The sequence below is a fragment of the Tympanuchus pallidicinctus genome, unplaced genomic scaffold (genome assembly GCF_026119805.1).
Source record: "Tympanuchus pallidicinctus isolate F22 unplaced genomic scaffold, pur_lepc_1.0 scaffold29, whole genome shotgun sequence".
Classification (NCBI taxonomy): Eukaryota; Metazoa; Chordata; class Aves; order Galliformes; family Phasianidae; genus Tympanuchus; species Tympanuchus pallidicinctus.
Genome location: NW_026294746.1, coordinates 2,137,576 through 2,159,274, shown reverse-complemented (window position 1 = coordinate 2,159,274; position 21,699 = coordinate 2,137,576). Strand labels below are relative to the sequence as shown.

Here is a 21,699-nt window from a genome sequence, read left to right as displayed (position 1 = left end):
ACGGGCACACAACAGGGTGTGCAACTGGGGAACCACATGCCTGCAGCAGCACAGCAACAGCACCTGAGGCCACATCTGCCTGGAATGCTGGCTCCTGCCCTTCGTTCGGCCTCGATCCCATTTTTCAATGGGCAGCTTTGGCTGTCCTCATTTTTCAAGCACTAAGGCTGGAAAATGGCTGTGGAGATGGTGAGTATTGCCTCACTGCTTTTTCAGCTCAGTGCTGCAGCTGGGAAGGAGAGCAACAGCTGGAATGGCCAAGTTTTGTGTTGTCGGTAGCAACCAGGATTTGACTTACAAGTGCTTACAGAGTGGCAGATTTCCACAAGGATGACCTGTTTGAAAACCCTGCAGTGGGCTTCAGCTCCTCCCCAGCCTGAGCAATGCCTCTTTGATTCCTCTTTCCTCTCCTGATGGGAAGAAAGATGAGCAGTCACATATCTCAGCTCAGGATAAATGCATTACTTGGAGGTATTTGGTGCTGCTTCACGCATCTTCTGAAACAGATGGGGGTGAGACACTCTGTGAGGAAGGCTGGCCCTTGAGCAGGTTGTGAGGTAGAAGAGGAGGCGTGTTTGTTTGAAAAAGCTGAAAGAGTGAGTCAGGGAGATGGCCAACACGCTTATTTCAAGGCAACTTGGTGCAAAATAGCTGCAGCACTTTGCAAGTTCCCCATGTCCTGCGTCCCATGCCCCAGTCACACACTGTGGGAGACATCCAGTGCACGTGGGGGCAGAGCTTTGGGTCACTTGCTGCTAAAACGTATGGCATGTAAGATCTAACTGTAGAGCTAAAGGGTGTGCCCAGACCTGGGTAATGCTACGAAGGTGAAAAATCCAAACTGGAAAGTGCCAGCAGTGTAAATTCATTACTGGCAGAGCTGAGCTGAGCTGAACTTGCAGAGGGTTGCACAGCCAGGAAGGGCAGCCAGGCTTGCATGTAGCTCTGGGTGCTGCTCCTTTGCTTGTGCTGCACTTTGGGATGTGGGGGGTTTGCAGAGCATTTCCCAGCAGCTATTCAGGGGTTAAGGAGAGTTTCTATTAGGCATTGGAAATAGTATGGGGTGGAAGGGAGGTAGAACTGCCAACTGCCATGACTAATGCTGTGACATCAAGGTTGATGGAATATAACTTCTTAATGCCACCCATACCTACAAGAGTAATTAATTAGTGCAGGCAAACCCATGCAATCAACAGGTCTGAAAACAATTCATTTCTCTTCCCATTGTGAAGTAGGCAGTGATAGAGCATTGCAGATGGCTACCAAATTGCCTCCAACCAAGTTTGTTTTCACATTTTCTGGGTCTGTTTCCAGCTGCAAGTGCTGGAAATAATTCTCCTGACCTAGATCCCAAAATATCCCGTTCAGCAGTGGGGAGCTGCCCATGCCTATGTGCCAGATGTTTGGAGGGGTTATGCAGTGTGCTGCACGGACAGCTCGCTAGGAAAGCTCAAACTGTACCTTCATCTGCCGGGGTCCTGGCCCCAGTCCCATCTCTGCTGGGGGTGGACAATGTAGGCTTCAGGAAATTTGGCAGTCAGCTTGGATGGATGTGGATGAAGTCGGCTCTGCAGTGAAAAATTGCTGAAGAAGGCTTGTTTTTGTAATTCTTGTGGGGAACTGCATGCCATCCCTTCTGTCCCTGCCCTGTCCTACCAGGAATGCTGGCCCAGGGCTATGCAGCTGCCCATGTGCAGCAGCAGGGCTGGGATGCCAGTGGCCATAATCTCCCTTGCACAGTCTCACGCTCATACCAATGTGAGCCATGTGCCTTCCTGTACAAAAGATGCTCCTCTGGGCTCCAGCTTGGGACCAGCCTTCTCAGAACAGCTGCAGGGAGGCATCCAGCCTGGCTTTGTACACAGAGAGGCTGCTGCTGGGAGCCTCCAAGGAGGGGTGGAGAGCAGACAGGACATCCCAGCTCGATAGCACCAGTGGTCTCCAAGGAAAGCATTTGCTCTTTTATCCATGGGTCGGACATTACAGCACCCAGCTGCAGAACAACAGCCTCTTATCCCCAAAATAAATGGGAATTGTTCTGCTTGCTTTGCATGCATCAAGTCACCTCTTTCTTTATGGATTGCTGGAATTGCAACTATTTCCCCAGCCTGACGTGGGAGGAGTACAAGGCTGGCAGGGCTCATGATGGGAGGATGGCTGTCAGCAGTAGAGAATCCAGCTGAGCCCCCTGTGTCCCTCAGGCATGTTTCCTGGACAGGCTTTATCCTGGATAGTCTTGTTTATGAAACAGGATTTCCAACCTAGCCCCTATGTCCTACCTCTTCTTTCCATTGTAAATAGCAACCTGCTGATGGATGGAACTCCTTTTTCCCCTTCCCTTCTCATCACTCCAAACTTGTTCTCCCCTTTCAATCTCACTCTGGCTTTTGCCATTGACAAGGTCAGGCTGAATAACATGACTTCTCAGATCCAGCCATGCGCTGGGTGCAGGACCTCCCAGCGTTGCTGGAGGAGCCCTGCAGACTGGGTAGGAGTTGTTCCCTCTCCTCCCACTCTCTCCCCAGCTGCTTTGCTAGGCTTACAACAAAAAGGATGATTGTTTTGTCCTTGGAGCCTTGCTCCTGCTCAGATGGCTTTGTCCCCCTACTGAGAAGGGCAGTAATGAGCCCTCTGCAACACTTCTTGTAGAGGCAGCCTTATTCCAAGTGCTGGAGCCGAAGTTCAGCTGAAGTGGAGAAATGCCCTCCACAGTGGGACTCTGCAAGTTCCTATGCTAGATAAGACTGGTTGAGCTTTTCTGCTGGAGCCACACATGTGCCAAGCCCATTGAATCACAGCACACCAGTTTTTGGGTAACACCTACATTTAAACCGAACTTCTTGTATCTCAAAGGCTGCTGTACAAAGGCATAATCTGAACAGTACCTTTTATTTTCTGTCCCCAGCAGAAGACTGCTGGCAGAGCTTGGGCTAGAGAGGGTCTGACTGCCACCTGGCATGGGGTCTGATGGGAAATTGGCCTTGATATCCTCCGAATTCCAGGCTGGGAGCAGGGAGTGCAGCTTGGCTGGCGCTCCTGCAGCTGTGCGTGAGGCGGGGGCCAGGCTGTCCCTCCTGGTAGGAACTCACAACCACAAGCCGCTTCCCCTTCCTGTTGTGACTGGATGCAGCTTGATGGGTGCTTGGAGGCCCGTTCATCAATGTCTTGGACAGCTTCCCCCATCTGTCAAACCAGGAGCCCGGGCCCAGGATGATGGCCAAGCGTGCGTCTCACGGTGTGCAGGCTGCTCTCCAGGCTGCTCTTGTACGTGTGTGCAGATTGCTCCAGATCGTCTCCTCTCCCCTGGGCTGACAGGTCAAGAGGCTACAATTGTTGAGAGAGGCCAAGACCTGGCTGCTCTATAAGTCACAGCTTATTGTGTAGCTGGGAATTCCTCAGGAAACAGAGTTCTAAGGAGGTTCTCTCAAAGTTGGCTTTTTCCAAATTGTCTGGGCTTTCCTGACAGGATAGAGTCAGCAGATAAGAATCGAGCAATAAGGAAAGAGTTCCACTGCGTAGAATAGTCTTTGGATTAAAAACAGACAGCTGCATCCATACCTCATCTGTACTGCTTAAAGGTGGCTCCAAGTTTCAGAGCTTCTCTGGTTCCAGGAATGCAAAATGAGACCCCAGTCTGGGTCCAGCTGGGGAAATTGCAATGAAAAATGTATGAGGAAATGAGGCAGGAATCTGAAGTGTTGGAAGATCTCTGCTGGGGACCCCTAGATGACTCCACATGCAAAGTGAAGTCTGTGCAACCAGGCACGAGTGCTGTGTGCTGTTCCATCGATGTTGCCGTGCTCTCATACAACCTCGTGGTTGCAAGCCAGGGATGCAGAACGTAGCTCTTGTACAGTCTCAGACTCCAGAAGTCAGTCGTTGCACATCTGCATCTTCCTCTCCTTATTTTGATGTTGTGGCCATAGAGAACAGGATTGGAGCAGTGAAGCAGTGAGCTCTCTCCTGCCAGCTCCCCCCTGGCTGAGAAGCTGATACATGTGGACAGCCCTGACACCCTTGGCATGGGGAGAGGATGAGGATACACTACATGAAGGATGAAGAATTGCCACAATAACCCAGCAGCCATTTGCTCAGCCTGCTGCATGCAGAAGTGGGCCCTCTTCTGTAACTGGGAGAGACAGTGCCAGAGGTGCTGCCTATCCATGACCTACATTACAAGAGAAATCCAGAAGCCTCTTAATGAGCAATGAGCCACTTCTGTTTCTGTTTTTTGTGGGAGTGTTTTTTTTTTTTTGCTGTTTTTTCTTATTTTACCCATTCACTACCATGGGTCTGTGAGGCAGCTGCTCCCAGCTGTGAGCTGTCGGATAGATGATGTGTAGAACTTCTCCTAAAAAGGAAAAGGTGAAACGGCTGGGTCAGAGGTGCCCTAAATTCGGATGGTGAGCGGGCTGGCACACTCAGGTCAGGCCCAAGAGCTTCAGCTCTGCTCTACGCTCTGGCAGCCAGCCCTCCTGCTTATTTTCCACCTCTGTATCAGGTTGCTCTTTGACCCGCTCCTGGAACTCTGCAAATGAGCTCACTTGTTCCTACGCATATAAAGCACTGCAAATCGCAGAGGCGAGGCGAAAGCAAGGAGCTGGTTGAACTCGTTGTCATTTTGTGAGCTCATAAACAAAGCTGGCGTAGCTGCAGCTCTGAGAGCCAGGCTGCTACACGGGGTCGGGTCCCATAGCACAGCTGCAAGGAGAACAGCCATCTCCCATCTCCCATCTCCCATCACTTCTGTGCCCTACATGGGCTCCTCATGGACTTGGAGATCCTGTGGTGTGCCCCAGTTGGCTGGAGCTGGTGCTGTGATTTGTGACTAAAACAGCACTGGTAAGGCAGCTGCATGCTGGCATCAAGGTCCCCTTACTGTGCTGCCCTCAGGGAAAGGACAGGGAAGAGGGGACTCTTGTTTGTGACATTTCTCTTCCCAAGTAACCTCTGCATGTCTTGCATGAGGCCCCAGTTTCCAAGAAGAGGCCGAACATCTGCCTTCTGATGGGAGCAGTGAATGAACTCCTTGTGCTTTGCTTGTGCATGTGGCTTTCTTTCACTCCCAAAGCATCTGTGCTCTGACCTGTGGGTTCCTTGCTGCTGGTGGGTGTTCAGTTATTGACTGGGGTCGGCTCCCCCACCTACCATGGAGCCTGCTGTCAGCCAAGCTGTCCTCATCAGCAAGATGTCATTCAGTGGGTTATTCAGATGTTCCAGTCAACCACTGTCATCTCATTGGAAAGTGATAAAAGTTGCCCTTTACAAGTGAAAAGACCCAGAATTGCTGTCTCTGCTTCTGAAATGTGTATGACTCAAACCAACACATCCCTCCTCGGTCAGTGGTGACATGCTTCCTAAGAGGCACTGCAAGGAGCTAGCAGCATGCTGTGTCTGCCTGGAGTACTGCAGAAACAAATTCCAGGTGGAAATGCCCTTAGGAAAGTGGGAAAGGATGGAGTGCATTGAGATCTGTCCCAGCAGAGGCACCCTGAGCTTGGCCATGACTCTGGCCGCTGCTCAGCACAGCACTCCTTCCCCTCTCCATTTGACCTAACTTCTCCTCCTTCTCAGGGTAAATGAATGATGGCATCAATTAGTGCCTCCTTTTGTTCTGGCTTTTAGTTCACTGTGATGACCCACAGGTTCAGTGCAGTCACTTTGGTGTCTGGGATCCAGCTGAGGGCTGGTACTTTGTGACAAGCTGACTCCTTCCAAACCATCCAAGCATGCCTTATCTGGGCCTCAAACAGCCCGAGGAGTGCACCGCATGGCATGCAGGAGCCAGAGGGGCTCAGATCCCTGGCATGAACAGAAAATTGCTCAGAGAACATCGTCCCTCTCTGCATTAGCCATGTGATGTGCCTGTGTCTACCTGTGTGCTCGTTCCACAAATTCCTTCATTCCACATAAGCAGCTGAAACAGAAAACTAGGACACTGTGTCCTGGTGTGACACGGTGCTGGAGGGAAATAGCAGCAAGGCCCACACGGCGTTTCCTTCCTTCTGGGTGCTGCCTGAGGGTCCACAGCCACTTCTGCAGTGCTTGTGATGGGAGGAGGCCTTTCCAATGGCTCCAATGTGAGCAGCTGCGTTCTCTTAGCGTAAAACCCTTCGGTGACTTTCTCCCATCTCCAAAGTTTTGGTGTGATGTTGCTGCATGTGGTTGAAAATGTGCCGTGCTTCACCCTAGAAGTGACTGCAGTTCTGTGATTCAAGATGCTTGGGAAGAAGCATCAGCCAGATCTTGTCTCGCTGTACAGTTGCTGGAGTCACTGGGTAACTTCTGTGGATAAATACAGCTGGGGAGTGCCGGGAGGGAACTATTTTTGTAGTTTGTCTCCAAAGTCATAACAGAAATAAGAGCTGACTTGAACCTGCAGATGGCACGGCACAGTGTTAACTGAGACCTGCCAGCACAGGGACCCATCCTGCTGCAGTGGCACTGCTGGGGTCGGCAGAGTTCCCAATTCATGCCCTGCACAAACGCAGCCTGGAGCTGCTGAGACCTCCACTGTGACACAGCCTGAGCCCCCACTGCCCAGCCTGGCTGCTGCCCACCTGCGGGTCCAGGGAAGTTCATACCATCCTTCTCCCATTGCTTACAGGGCCGCTTCACTTCCTTTCCAAATGGGGAATTTCCAAATTCCCATATATAGATAGCTCCCTCCAAACAAAAGCTTTTATGTAGAGCTGAAGAAAGGCTGTGTTCCAAACCGCCTGTTTGTTCCAGCTGTGATTTGCCTCAGAGGATATTGCATCTATCCTGGCAGCTGCAGCCACCACCAAACTCCCCACGGGCAGAGCTCTGCCATACACTGCCCATGCAAATCAGACCCTGTGATTTACGATCAACCCTTGAAACAAGGAAGAGTGGACAATCAAAATGTAGGGATTGGTTGGTGGTGGTACTTCTTTTGTTTTTTTTAACAAGTTTTAACTACTCCTGAGCTGGATTATCACTTGGGCATGGTAGGAAGATGATCACAATTGCCCTCGGTAAGTTTTGGTTGAGTTATGACAGATGGAGGTCATAAGCTGAGCCCTGCAGCCCCATTCTGGCCACAGTTGTGTGGGATCAAAGTAGGGTGATGCTGCTGGCTCCAGAACACAGCGTGCATCAGCATACGCAAGCACCAGCCTTACTGGAAACAAGAGCTGTCCTTTACAGTAAAGTTTAAAAATAAAGTTAAATTGTGTGAGATCTAATGATTTTCCAGGCTGCTTTTTCCTGCTTCCTCTTATCCTAGCAAGACTTCTAAGGAAATAAAGGTTGAAATCTCTCCAGGCTGCAGGGTGTGAGACTGAATGGCATTGACATTGAAAAAATGACAAACAAAAAAGGAAATTATGAGCAACTCTTCTATGGGAAGTGTTCTTGGGAAGTGAGTAATGCAAGGAAATCATCTCTGCATTCCCACCAACTCCAGTCGAGGGGTTCTGAGTGCTCATCCATGAGCATCAGCAATCAAGCTGAATGTGGACCAGCATAATGGATCTATGTGGATTTGAGAATTAGAGAGACAGCTGATAGCACAAGGTGCCCAGAGGAGCCTTGGTGATGGTAGGATCCAGACCGGATGGAGAAGCTGAGGAACTGTGGGAGCACTGCTCTTGGCATGACTTGCTTTGTGCAACCTGATCCTCAAAAGAGGCCAAAACCAGACAGCTCTTGTGCTGGAGCACCTGCACCTCTGCAGCACCTGTCCCTGCTAACCATAAGGACTTACAGGAGCTCTAGCAGAGATGATGCTGGGCTGATATTTATTTTTAATGAAGGAAGTTATGCCTTCCACAATGACTTGGACAAGCATGACAAGGGTATTTACGTGTCCTTGTGAAGCCCCAGCTGGAGCACTGCACCCCAGATGGATGCACCCCAGAGCAGTGCGTGTGCCCCGTCCACAGAGGTGCCTGAGGCCATGCTGGATGGGCCCTGTGCTGCCTATTCCAGCAATCCTGCCCACAGCAGGGGGAAAGGAATGGGTTTTAAGGTCCCTTCCAACTCAGGCCATCCTATGATCTGTCAGGTCACATGGTGGAGGATGAGAGTAGGGGTATCAAATTCTTCTGTGTCCCTGGGATGAAGATTATTCTAGCCTGCATGAATCAGTGGGTGAGGCTGAGTCATTCCCCTAAGTTCATGACACACGGGTATGGGGTATCATACAACCTGATACTACAACGTTCCTTCCTGGTGCAGCTGGGTACCAAACCCAGCCTGTCTGCCTGAGGTGGGGCTGGGAGGAGAAGCACAAACAAGTGCCCATGACGTTTAACTAGCTGGCTGGCTCCGGGGCTTCCCAGTTGGATCTGATTTCTTGGGCCTGTCCTGACTTTCCATTTGCTTGATGAGTTTGGATATGATTTTTTCCAGCCTGCACAGCTCCTTGGCTCATAATTCCTCTTCGTTTCTTTATAGTTCCCAGGAGAGACAAAATCAAATTGGGGGAAATATGGCTCACCGGTTTAAGAAATCCCGCCGGCTTCTAAACTTTCCTCCTCTGCTACTTTTCATCCTGTCTGGTTGGTCACTCCCCCTGTCAGAGGAGATGACACTGATGAGTCTCTTCATAATTGAGTGTAATTTTCCAGTTTTTCTCTGCTTGTAATGTCTTGGATCTGTCCAGAAGCACCATATGCAATATGTTTTTTCCACTGATGGCTGTGTGGCTTAGCTGAACGTTGTATTTTGCTTTATTTCCTTGAAAACTGCTATCCCCTGTAGGGTGGTAATAATTCAAGAGAGGAGCAGCTCAGGGCTCCATGCAGCAGTAACCCCTGAGGGCTGTAGCTGAGATGAGGATGTCATGTTAAACCACAAACTCTCTGCTCCCAAACTGATCTACATAACCAAGATGAACCAAGAAAGTGGGGACAAAAGAGAAGGGGAATATTGTCACCTCCACCTGCTGAGCAGGAGCCAAAGGCAGAGACATCGGTGGCAGGGCAGAAGTGAGGAGGGAAGTGGGGTTTGCTCAGGGATTTTGTTGATTGGCAAGAAACTCCTCCATCTAGGGGGAATATAGAGAGGCTGTGTACCCAAGAGGGGAAAACCTGGTGGAGTTTTATTTGGCACATGCCCTCAGCCAAGCTCTTTGGCCCCTCCATCCAGCAAGACGTTTGTCATGGGCTTATCTTTAGCCCCCTTTGACTCGCAGCCTGAAGCTGAGGCCAGAGGGAGGTGGGCAGAGGGCTGTGCAGGAGCAGCCCCGTGTGGGGCAGGGCTGGAGCTGTGCAGGCAGCGCTAGGACCTTAGGAGTGCTCCACAGCCTCCTCCCAAAGGATTAGCTAATATTCCCTGAGCAGGGCGCGCTCCCCGGCCCATCGACTTTTTCTTTCCTCTCTATACGCGTTTTCCCTTCTTCTAGTTCATTCCAGAGCAGAGAGAGCTTTGGATTTCACTGAGCTTCTCTCTCTCTCTCTTTTTTTTTTCCCTCATAGCTGGACTGCTGCCAGTGTCTCGCAGGGCCGGCGTTTCATCTATCGGGACAGATTTTTCACCCCAGCCCAGCTGCACGCCCGCTGCCTGCGAGCAAACCCCAGCAGCAAGCAGAGCTCGAAAGGGCAGTGCACCCCATCCCCAGCCGAGGGGGACGTGGAGAGGAAGGAAAATTGCCTCCAGCACTCAGAGATTGTGCCACGGCGCAGCGAAAGAAAGAGCTGTCGGATCTCAAGGCATGAGCAGCTCACAAGCTGCCCTGGGCTCTGCTGGATCGCTGCATGTAATATGACTGATGCTGAGCCTTTCGACTGCCTTCACAGAGCCGAGCTTTTGGATTTAAGGTAGTTTGCCCAGGACTGGACTTTGCTATGCTGGCCGAGGCAGCTCTGGTGCTTGGTGTGTGGCTGCAGCTCGCTGCGGGGCAGGAAGCACCTGGCCAAGGTGAGTGCTGCGGGGTCCCCACCGTGCTGGGACAGGAGCTGAGCTGAAGTGACGCTGCTGCCATAGCTCTGCCGTTCCCCTGGGGTGTTACTCTGCTGGCGTAAGGGCAAAGTGAAGGAAAATGTTTCTAAAATTGCTACATTAGAAAGAAAACTTACCTCCCTTGGAAAAGAAGCTGGCAGAGTTTAGTGCAGTAAGAAGGAGAGTCCTGATAGTCGCTGCTCCCCATGTACTGGGCACCCTGGTTAAGAGAAGTGAAAGCAGCGATTGATACTGTACCTGTCCTGTTGTCCTCTGCCTAACCTCGTATAATTCAGTCCTGACGTTTTCTCCTTGCAATGCTTTCTCTTGGCTGCTGCTCGGGGAGAACGCCTGCGGTGTGGTGTCAGAGCCGACAGCGGGAAGGGGGACACGGAGGGGATGAGTGTCTCTCTCTGGTTAGCTGGGCAGGGACTGCTGGTATGGTTACTGGGGGGATCCTTGTGCTCAGTAAAAGAAGGAACAGCTCTGGGACTGCTGCTGGCTGCAGCTGGTTTTCCCCGGAGTTTGAACCTGAGAAGTGTGAAAGGGGACATAAAGTTCTGTTGTGCCTGGACAGGATAATTCTGCTCCTAGCAGGCAAAGCAGACAGTGACTGTTGCTCAGATCCCATTACAGGGAATGGATTTTGCCCACCGGTGACCCAAGCTGTGGAGAAGGGTCTGGAGGTGCAGGCTGGCTCAGGAATTGTGCGGCTGTCCCTGCCCATGCCATGCCCCAGAGGCAGTTATGCTGTTGCACTGCTGACAGCTTACTTTAGGCTTGCAAACTGCAAACTAGAAGAGAACCTGCTGGTGGGCAGCATGCCTGCTTCCCGGCAGCTTTTATGTGGGCACCTCCGGCCACTCCCAAAAGCAACCTTGAGCAAACAGCCAGCCTGGCAGAGCTCCTGTCTGGAGCCATTGTGGTGTGCCATCACCACGCAGCGAGGGGAAGTGATTGAGCCATGAGGATGCGTGGTCGTAACTCTGCTTCCTGGGGTCTTGGCTGGATGTGAGCGGAGGCAGCTTCATTAACTTCAGGGGACAAAGACGGGGAGCTGCTGGGCAGCCAGCAGGGCTGAACGGAGAGCCCCCAGGAAAGGTGCAGACAATGCTGCTCACCCTGCACACTCAGCTCAGCAGAAGAATTTTCTTTGCGTGGCCAAATAGCACAAGGGAAGACAAATGCGGAATTTAAGGCATAGTTAACAGAGACAGGACACGATCTTTTCTGGCTGTGGAACCCTTTTTGCTCTAGGAGCACTGAGTCCCACGTAAATGAGGCACATGGCACGTGTTCAGGTCCCAGCTGAGGGGAGCTCTTGGAGCGGATGTCTCCTGTCAGCATCTCAGAGCAGGACGCACACGCCTGGCTGTTTTCCTCTTGGAAAAGCCAAGTGTGTAAATAAGCAGCGCTGGGACTCCATGGTGACATTTTGCTCTCAACTGATCCCTTCTAAACCCTTCTTTGCACAACTGATCCACGCCTATCGACAAGTACCAGCCCGAGGGGGACAAAAGGATGCTGCCAACACTTGTTCCCCGGGCTCCGGCTGTGCTCAGGGCTGATGGCACAGGAGATTTTGTGGACGTCCCTTCTCCAAGAGCCCCACAAAAGTGAGAAATCTCTGCTTGGCATCTGGCCAAGCAGCCGATCCTTTTTTTGCTGTAAAGAGAGAAAACAGTTCGAAAACAGCAGCTGCTTGCGTAAGGCAGGGATTTGCTGGTAACAAATCCCCAAAGCCCCACCTCTGGCATAGGGGAGATGTTTGTGTTGGATGGAGGACAAAGAACAGCAAGAAAGATGAAGGAACAGAAAGCCTGAAGGGAAGGATGGTGGTGTGCCCAGCCACAATCAGCATCACTGCAGTGAGGATGTTTTTGTGACTCCTCTCTAGCAGAAAAGTCTCACAGAGAGGACTTCATTCCCATCTTACACAGGGCTGAGTGATGGAACTGAATTATGACGGATCACAACCCCTTCAGATAGCTCTGAAATACCAAACTGCCCACCAGCACAACTTGCTGTTGGTGACCATTGGCTGCTGGGCTGTTCGTTCTGCCCCCCAGGCAGGACGTGGTGGTGTCAAACTGCAGCCCTTCCTGCAGTGCTTCCTAACCCACGCAGCTATTCCCAGCATTGATGGGTGAAACCCATGTCCGCAGGATGCTGACGTTCCGCCCGCCTCGCTGTGCCCACAGCTGCAGGGCACACTGCAGCACCATTACAAGGGTTTGGCTCTTGGCTCTCCATCAGCATCCTTCTCCCCTAGCAGGTGTCCATGTGGCTTGCCACCCTGTTTCCCTGGGGAGTTCACTTTGGCAGGACAGGAGTTTACTGTCTGCTCCCCAGGGGAAACCTCCAAGTTTCTCCGTGCGTGACCTTGTTTGCCATGGGGGAGCAATGTCCTTTGCCAGCACCAGAAGCTTTCACAGCTGCTTGTTGCAACACTCAGGAAACAAACACTGCCACTCAAAATAATGGGGAACAGAGGGGAGAAATTAAAATAGATGATTTTTTGCTGGGAAGAGGCCACTGTGTTGCCAAAATCCCTCACTACAGCTTGGCAGCCAAGTCAGTGGCTTTATACCCTTCCAGTGGAGGGGAGAGCAAGAAGCTGCAGCTCCACGCAGCCAGGAGCTCACAGCAGAACCGGTGTTGCATGCCTTGGTGAAGCAGCAGCTCGAAGGACCTGGAGGTGATGGATTTGGCTGTGCTGTGTGACGTGCTGCTGGAGCTGCACGTCGCCGTGGGCAAGCAGAAAGCTGGCTAGGCTGTGCTTGTGTTTTCTGCTCAGGTCTGAGTGCCAGGCTGCTGGGTGTGTGTGTCTGCACAGGGTTGAGTCGTGCTGGGTCACGCAGAGCTGGACGTGAGCTGCTCCTGCCTCCTCTTGGCATCTCTGGCTTAGTCACCTCTGAGCAACATCGTTCTCCATTTCTCCAGTTGTTTCGTCATGGGTTTGGTATGGCTCTGTGCTCTCAGCCAGCACGTAATGCAGCAGGGAGGTGAAGGGCCTGGCTCTGGGTGGCTCTGCTCTCTGGAGCAGCGCAGAAGCTCATTGCAGCGTGTTTTTCACACCTGGACACCGATGTTCTTGCCATGGGACAGAGCCAGAGCTCAAGTTACCGTTGCACATCTGATCCGTGCCAGGTGCCACCCTGAGGACACATACATGGTGCCCTGCACCCCCTGACTCCTGCCCTGGGTTTGCCATTTGTGTCTTCATCTGGGAGCAGTCCCCAGGAGGGGCTCTGTGACCCTGCTCCTCCCGTTTGTCTCAGGGCCTGCCTTGGCGTGCCTTCTGCAGGGGCAGAGCTCTTTGCAGGAGCCATCTCCTCCCAGCAATTAATTTTGCAGAGGCCTATCCATTCAGCTGTCTGCTGCCTTGTGGTTTGCCTCCCACACGCGGCTCCAGCACTCAGCCATTGTGTGCTGCACCGAGCCCATCAGTGCCCCAGGTCCCACATCGCTTGGCAACCCTGCGTTCCCCATTCCTTCCCTGTCAAAGCAGCCCAAGCAGGCTGGCACCAACCGCTGCTCTGTGTTTTTTTTTTCTCCCTTTTTACACCTCAAAAGCTGCCAGAAAGCAGAATGGTGGCTAAAAAGATTCCAAATCCATGTTCCCAGCACCAGGAACATGTCTTCTTTCATCTGTGAGAAGAAAGTGCCCAGGAACAGCCTGGTGCTGACTAACAAGAGGTGTCAGTGCAAACTGAGACAGCTCCAAGGCATTTTCTCAGCAGCAAGAGATGGACCCAGGGCATGTGGGTTTGCTTTTGGAGCTACTCTGACTCCTGATCCTGAACTTGAAATAGGACTGTAAAACAATTTCATTTGTAGGCAGGGGGAATGCCACTCCCTGCTCCTGGAGAGTCCAACCCAATGCAGGTTTTTGGATCTCAGAGGGTTTAGGATCCAGTTTTTGTTCCCAATAGTTTTTCTGTTGTTGTTGTTGTGTATGTTGGTAGTGAACAGCCTTGGGCATACCCTAACTTCAGTGCACCTCAGAGGGTTCAGCAAAGCCCAGCTGTCCACACCACTAGGTCCAAACAAAGCCATCAAACACAGGGTGATGGGATGAGAAGCTCCCAGGCAGCTGCTAGCAGGGCTGAGTACAAAGCCCAGGAGCCCTCTCTCTGCAAGTAACAGCAGTAAAAAGGGTGCCTGCTGAAGTCTCTCCCCAGCAAGCTTCTGAGATCAGCATTCTGAGGTCTGGCCCAAGAAAACCAAGTCTTCCCAATTTCTACACCATTTCTCTAACCACCCCTCTCTCTTCCCCCGTTAGGTCCTCAGCCCTCCATTTCCAATTCAGAGGGAGACATCCTCTTCTTACTGGACAGCTCTGGCAGCGTCTCCTACTATGAATTCTCCAAGGTCAAGAAATTCATGTGGGACCTCGTGCGGCCTTTCACCTTTGGCCCCAACGATGTCCAGACCAGCATCATCCACATCAGCACGACCCCCACCATGGAGTTCCCCTTTGACCGGTACCTGTCCCGTGGGACGGTGCAGCAAGCCATCCGGGACACCCGACAGCTCATGGGTGACACCAACACAGGCAAAGCGCTCTCCTTTGCCAAGGAAAAGCTCTTCAGCAATGATGCTGGTGCCCGGCCAGATGTGCCCAAGGTTCTGGTTTGGGTGACGGATGGGTTCTCCAGTGATGACATCTCTGAGCCCATGCAGCTCCTGAAGGACATGGGAGTGACAGTCTTCATTGTCAGCACAGGGCGGGGGAATTACCTGGAGTTGTCTGCTGCTGCCAGCCAGCCTCCTGAGAAGCACCTGCACTTTGTGGACGTGGATGATCTCCCCATCATCACCAAGGAGCTGCGAGATGCTATGCTAGGTATGCTGGGGCTGGGCTGCGGTCTCGGGGAGCTTGCAGCAGGACAAGCTTGAAAATCCCCTAAAACCAACAGATCTCCTGCTCCACAGGAGCGTGTTAACACACTGCACGTACGAAAGCTGTGTGCCTGGGTAGGTTTTGGCCCCTAAGCTCTGCCTGCACACTTTTATGGCTCAGGCAGGGTGCTGGCACCCATCCCCTGCCTACAAGTAGCTGGCAGTCAGTGCTCTCTTACCACGAGCAATTAGCGATGATGGTTGTTGCTCTCAGAATTAAGATTTCAGCACAGGAATGTTTTTGTTCCACAAATCCCCTGTTGTAACGTGTTCTGCATCTGCCAGATCTACAGAGCAGCTTGGCCAGTGCAGCCCTTGGAAGAAATTCCCAGCCCAGTTTGTTGGGCTCGGCAAGGCAGCTGCTGGCACGTCTGTGAGTGCACAGACAGCAAGAACAGGCAGAGAGCTGCTTTCTAACAGCCCAGTGTTTTAAAGCACCTAGGAAAGAGTCTGGAGAGAGCCAAAGCCAGAATGAGGGACAAGGGATAAGTGCTGGGAAACCAGCGCCAGGAACGCTGCATGCTGAGCTGCACAGTGCATGTCCTCTGTGCCACTGCAGTGTGCATCCATGATCACAAAGCAGGGGTTCAGCCTCAGCCTTTGGATCTGTTTGGAAAGCTGAGCAAGCAACTGGGACTTTGCAGACTTTCATTTTCTGGAGGCTTTGTCACTGTTGGAAGTCCTGTTTTAATTCCCCACTTGATTTCTGCTGTGTGAGTCAGACAGAGCTGTCTGTGGTGTGTCCAAGTAACCCCTTAGTGCAGAATCCTCTCTGTGTAGCAGTTTCTTCCAATTTTCAGCCACTGCCATTTAACAAATCACACCCAGGGGCCACGTTCTCTTCTCTGTCCGATCTGAGTATGGGACCTTCTGTCTTACAGGTGCCATGCAGACCCCAAATGTTTCCTTTCAAGTAGCTGTTTCAGCTTCTAGTGCACCCTGAATCCACATGGTATAAAAGTGTCATGAAAGGAGAATGTATCAGTGCTGCAGAGAAATGAGCCTTGCTTCCCTTTCCTCCAACACCCTCACGTAGCACTGACCGTGAGCAAGTGACCAGGAAAATGATCCCAAACCTTGAATGTTCATTCTGGTGATGGAGAAGCATGTTTCCCTTTCCAGAATTGGAAATATTGCCCCATCCACGTTAAAGCAGGGAAGTAAAGCCATGAAGCAGAGGTGCTTTGTCACAGGACCCCACTGCATCTCCTGCAGAATGGATTATGGATCCAGGGCAGAAGGGGTTCATCTGCTGCCTGACTGCATTTCTTGTGCACATCATAAAAGCAGCAGCACTCCTGCAAGTCCAATCTTGACCTCGCCAGCATTCACGGGATGCCAACAAGCTCACTGCTGTGAAATGGTGCTTCTGTGTCCACCCTCATCCTGTGTGAGTCACCCGCAAGGCAGGAGGCAAGTGTGTCTGAGCTGTGTCCAAGTGCTCCCAGGAGGGCACTGCCTGGTCCAGCGCCAGAGGTTACACATTGATTCCCCTGCCAGCACGGAGGGACTGAGAAGGAAATCAATGAGCATCTACTTTCTTGGATTTATCTCCTTCTTCAATGGTCAGAGCAGCTGTCGTGTGGCAGCAGAAGTGCTTGGGCGTGCCGTAGCTCATCCTTGGGTGCTGCATCCCATCACTTCAATCTTCCCGATTTATTTGCAGCATCCCCATGCCCTGCAGCCAAACTCATTCATTTCTGTTCCCTGAGCCTTTGGCAGAGCTTTTGGCACCAGTACCTTTCCTCTGTTCCTGGCTCCTCTGTGTTCCAGCCGTGGGGCTCACAGGAGGCTGCAGAGTCCCATGTCCACAGTGCTGGGAGGGAGCAGTGCTGCTGCCCACCCCACAGCCAAGCAACAGCTCAGAGAAAAAAAAATGAGACTGCCTTGCTTGGTGCAGGCATAGCAGAGCTTCTTTCTATCTCTAGCTGCCACCAGTTAGAAGCAAAGTTTCCAGGTGCCTGGCATTTTTGAAGCTTTGTGCATGGCTTTGAGAATTCGGGTTTGTACTGGTGAACTTTTGGCTCATTGAATTGTTATCGAGGAGCTCAGCTGCACCTCGGTCACTTCAGCTGTCATCCAGTGTCCCCAAAGGTCACATCTCCCATCCAAAGGGCCTGCATTTCTGGCGTTCCATGTCCTGTGTACAACTGCCATCACTGATTTCTTGCTCTTGCCTCTCTCTCAGATGTTATCCAAGCAAATCGGCTCCATGTGGTGGATATCACATCAAGTAGCTTCCGTCTGACGTGGCCCCAACTCCTCTCTCAAGAAACCGGTTACTACACCCTGCAGTATGCCCCAACAGATGACCTGGCAGCCAAGAGGACAGTGCAGGTGTCCGGGGCTCACACCAGCCTCACGCTGAGCAATCTTGCTCCAGAAACTACATATGAGGTGGCACTCGTTCCTGAATCCAACGTCCACTACTTCCCTCCCCAGACAATAAGGGTTACCACTCTGGCAGGTAAAGTGTGCATAACCATGATGCAAGGAAAGTTCTGCCATGCTGAGCCTCCCAGATAGAGAGGAAGACAGGGCAGTCTGTACTGCATGCTGCCTGGTCTGATGGGGGGAGGCAGACGGTTGCAGTCAAGCCAGAACAAAGCAAGGGGAAGGCATCTTTTTGCTGACACGATACAGGCAGATCTCCTAGAAACAAGTTGTGCACTGCCTAGTACAGGGTCAGAAGATGCCCTTCCAACATAAAAATCATTGGATATGGCAGAAAGCAGAGCCCTGGAAGAAGGCAAGAACTGTAGGTGCAGCTAGAGAAGGTCACGTGCTTCTGCAGGCAGGGATGCACACCATTGGGGCATCCTTTGTGAGGGGAGGGATTGGGGCAGCACTTGAGCACAGCCAGCCTTTCTAAACCTTCCACCTCCTGGAAGCCAGGTCCATCGTGCTCCTCTGAGAGCATCCTGATGCCATGAACTGCATGCTCATTCCCATCTTTCCATGCTTCTTTCAGAGGAAATCAGTCCAGCTCAGATTGTCATCTCAGACTCCAGGCCACACAGCTTCCAGGTCAGCTGGGCACCTACACCAGACAGTGTGACAAGCTACCAGGTCCTGTATGGGCCACTACGTGGGGACTCAGCGCAGCTGCTGGAGGTGGATGGCACCCACAACAGCACTGTTGTGGAGAATCTGGCACCCAACACCACCTATCTGGTGACAGTGACTGCGATCTACAGTTCAGGAAAGGAGAAATCGCTGTCAGCCAAAGCATGCACTCAGGAAGGTGAGCACTGTGCTGATAGGGCACAGATCTGCCTTTGGGTGAGGCCTGATAACAGTCTGATTCCTGGGGTTGGATGAGAGGAGGAGAACTGCAGCTTCTGGTGAGCAGCACGTGATATGCTATCAGGGTGTTGCAGATACATAAAGCCTAGGGCTCAAGGTAATGGCCTCAAGTTGCACCACGGGAGGGGCAGATTGGATGTTAGGAAATGGTGGGGAGTCACTGCCCCAGGGGTGCTCAAGAACCATAGACATGTGGCACTGAGGGACACAGTCAGTGGGCATGGTGGGGTGGGTTGGGCTCGGAGATCTTAGAGGTCTTTTCCAACCTTAATTGGTTCTGTAATTTTATGACTGAAAGCAAATTGGCCGCACACTGTATGACTGCTCTTATGGGCTGCATATGGCTGAGCTGCTATGAAGCTACAACAGCTGCTTCATGCAAAGGCCCACAGTTACAAGGATCTTCTTTCTCTAGAGGGCTCCAAAGTGAGGCACCTTCGCTTTGAAGACTTGGGCTCCAACACCCTGAAGGCTTCATGGGATGCTGCAGATGGGAAGGTCCTTGGTTACCGAGTCAGGTGCCGGCGGCAAACCGGCCCTTCATCACTCATCAGTGTGTCACCACAAATCCACAGCGTGCTCCTCACAGACATGGCCCCAGGCACCACAAACAAAGTGTGTGTCAAGTCCATGTACAAGGATCAGCCGGGCAAGGGGCTGTGCCGCATGGTGCACATGCAGCCAGGTGAGTCAGGGCACAAGGGAGATCCCTGAGCCTGAAGGGGACGTGGGTGCTGGAGATCCTGCAGAGCTGTGCTGAAATACTGTGCTCATCAGCCAGCTCATCAACAGGGCTTCATCACAGCTACCAACGCTCCAAGGACATTGCCCTAAGCTTGGCTCTTCTTTTCTTCTTCTCTTTTTTAAGAGCAATGCTCCTCCTAGTGGCACTACGGTTACAGGCAGGAGGAAAAGCATGCAGGGGTTTTGGTGGTGATTTGGGATGACAAAGGATGGGGGGAGGCTGATGAAAGCTGGCTTTCAACAAGGGAGAGACAAGCTAACTACTGAACACAGCTACCAAGGCAATGACATCTGCTTTCCTCCTTGCACTACCCAGAAGCCACTTACTATAATGAAACACAAAGGGATTCTCAATAGGCTGAAATAAGAGATAAGAAGCAGCTGTGTGACAGAGCAGAAGCACAGCCTTCTTCCCACCAAGAGGCCAGAGTGATGGCAATGATGACCACAGAGTCAGCAGATCTATGACTCAGTCTGATTTGGAGAACGGGTAAACAAAGCTGACATCATGCTTTTTGTGTTCTTCCCAGCTACAGAAGCCCCAGGGTACAAGCACAGACAGAGGGCATGACAGACCTGAGCACTGATCCCCCACAGAGCAGGAGATCTTGCTTGGAACAAAGGTTTGGATGAAACGGAGGGACCTACAGAGGAAATCAGGAAGCTCACAGACCATGTCCCAGCCTGCACTGTCTGTTGAGCTGTCCTGGTTACAAAGCCTGAGGGCCATCCTCAGTCAAGTTCTTGCAAAGCTTGAAGATGGGGTTCAGCTGGATGGAGCTGACAATCCCACTGCTAGATGCCAAATCTGTACCCTCTCTTGTATAAACCTGCCTGACAAACAACAAACAAAAGGCAACTGATGAATCCTCACTATTGCTTGCTTATTTCCTGTACTCTATTTATTAAATGTTGACACAGTTGTATTTTTGCAGCCTGTGAGCATGTTCAGGATGCAGCTGTTTACTGCACTGGCCTTTTGTTCTGGGCACTGCACTAAGAGAAAGATTGCAAGCTGTCAACAGCCACTGACAAACAGCTTACCTTCAACTCATTCAGTGTATTTAATACATGTTTCAAAATAGGCATCCCCAAAGTATACCATCTCAGGGATGGAAGGTGAAAGCAGAAGGAGAAAGAAATAACAAGTACAGAGAACATACAGTACACAGAGGAAACCTGGTCAAAGGCTCTAGGACTTCTGAAAAGAAGAAAAGAGGTTTATACCCATTTGGTCTTTGGCCTGGACGTGGAGACACGTTGTAAAAGACATTTTGCAGTAAATGAATAATCTAGTTTTCCTGGGGGGGGGAAGGGTGATTTATGGCAAACTTTGTTGGTGAACTCTGAGGAGTGGAACAAGAAAGCAGTGCCAGCCCAGGGCAGTGTTGCTGGGTGCACTATGAGAAGTTTGTTCATGTCTGCCTGCTGGATTCCTGAGTTTTATCAGTGCTGGTAATGGTGTTAAATTCATCTGCTGCAGTGACACACAGATCCCAGATGGACTCTGAAGGATTCAGCTCCCCCAAGTCATTTGCTTTGGGATTTAATAGCAGTCTGAGAGAGCAGAAAACTTGGAAACTTGGAACTTTGCTTCCCCAGCAGGTTACACTGTTCTCAGCCCTTAGCTGAGCCCAAGGAGCAGCAGCAAGTCAAGAAAGGCCAGACTGCACGGCCATACAAAGCAGTTATTTTGGTCTCTCATTCAACATACTTTCAAACAACACAACAGCACAGTGCTGCCTGGATTGTGACCACCAAATGACTGCAGCATACCTGCAATCAGTTGCAGCAAGTCAGATATGCGTCCTACAGCAGCTATATTGAGATTAATTAGCATGTTCTATGGCTAATTAAGGGACATCGGACTTCAGCACTATCATTCCTGGCTCTATCCTTTGCACTCTTAAAATATATTTCTTTTAAGATTCCTTGTCCTGGGCTCCTACCCTGTGCCAAGCTTTAGCTCATTTTAAGAACTATTATTTTTTCCAGGAGATGAGTAAATCTGGTTCTTCCCCTCTGGCTTCATGCTTGAATTGGCTGTCACTATTGCTACTCTTCAGAAAGAGGAGTTGAAAAATAAGACAATTCTAGCAGCTAGTGACAAAACCACATGAAAAGCCCAGTTCCAAAGTTTGGCACTTATGGCTATAAAGAAACAACTACATCTCTGGTAACTGAAACCAGCATCAGTGGGAACACCTCACCTCACTAATGCTTGCTCTGTTTTAAATATGTTGCTTGTTTGGTCTGCATATGAAAGATTCATTTTCTTAAAGCTGTGCTTGGAGAGCCTCCATCCACTGACAGTCCATCACACAAACCCTCCACAGCTCTGCTGATGGACTCCTTCAAACAATTCCTTCTGGAGCTGAGAGGAACTTTGTCTCTGACCTGGAGTGCTGAGTGTGGAACTCAACACGCGCGGGTTTGTGGGACATTCGCCTTGGGCTCCTCGCACAGGAGGAAGGGATGGGAGGGAGGTGAGTCATTCATTAACTCGATAAGAAGATTCCGTATGATTTGTGTTCTCCTATGGAATGTGTATGTGTGACTGATTAATCTTAATGGAGGCTCTGTGCTGAGGGGAAGATAAAGCCTCTGGAATCTCTCACGCAATAAAGTATCTTGTTCGTTCTTGCTGTAGGATAGAGACTGTTCAGTACAACTCCCTGCATAGCTTACTACTGCATTAAGACCTCCTCCCCAGATGTAATGCACCCTTTTGAAGACAGTCAATTAAAAATACAAGAGCTACTGAATGACTCCTTTGTTCTTGGGGGCAGTAAAGACAAATCAGTTTAGGGGAATGAGAAGCTGGAATTCACCTCGATT

The 21,699-nt window shown here is 51.1% G+C and overlaps 1 protein-coding gene across 2 annotated transcripts; it reads left to right on the top strand.

Moving 5' to 3' along the window:
- Nucleotides 1-9,236: 9,236 nt before the first annotated feature.
- Nucleotides 9,237-21,621, top strand: VWA1 (von Willebrand factor A domain containing 1). 2 transcript variants are annotated; one of them, XM_052692075.1, is made up of 6 exons: nucleotides 9,237-9,885; nucleotides 14,192-14,755; nucleotides 17,000-17,278; nucleotides 17,783-18,055; nucleotides 18,533-18,802; nucleotides 19,398-21,621. In XM_052692075.1, the coding sequence occupies exons 1-6, from the start codon at nucleotides 9,813-9,815 to the stop codon at nucleotides 19,430-19,432; spliced, it is 1,494 nt and encodes a 497-aa protein (XP_052548035.1). In that variant the 5' UTR covers nucleotides 9,237-9,812; the 3' UTR covers nucleotides 19,433-21,621. The 2 variants fall into 2 exon arrangements, with proteins under 2 accessions (XP_052548035.1, XP_052548034.1); XM_052692074.1 differs by having other exon boundaries at nucleotides 9,243-9,885; nucleotides 19,392-21,621.
- Nucleotides 21,622-21,699: the final 78 nt, after the last annotated feature.

What these genes read in the sequence shown, in the direction of transcription:
- VWA1 (XM_052692074.1), top strand. Translation starts at nt 9,813, where the DNA reads ATGCTGGCCGAGGCAGCTCTGGTGCTTGGTGTGTGGCTGCAGCTCGCT. An exon ending in GCTGCGAGATGCTATGCTAG is followed by an intron (nt 14,756 to 16,999) that starts GTATGCTGGGGC and finishes CCTCTCTCTCAG; the next exon opens with ATGTTATCCAAGCAAATCGG. An exon ending in CATGGTGCACATGCAGCCAG is followed by an intron (nt 18,803 to 19,391) that starts GTGAGTCAGGGC and finishes TGTTCTTCCCAG; the next exon opens with CTACAGAAGCCCCAGGGTAC.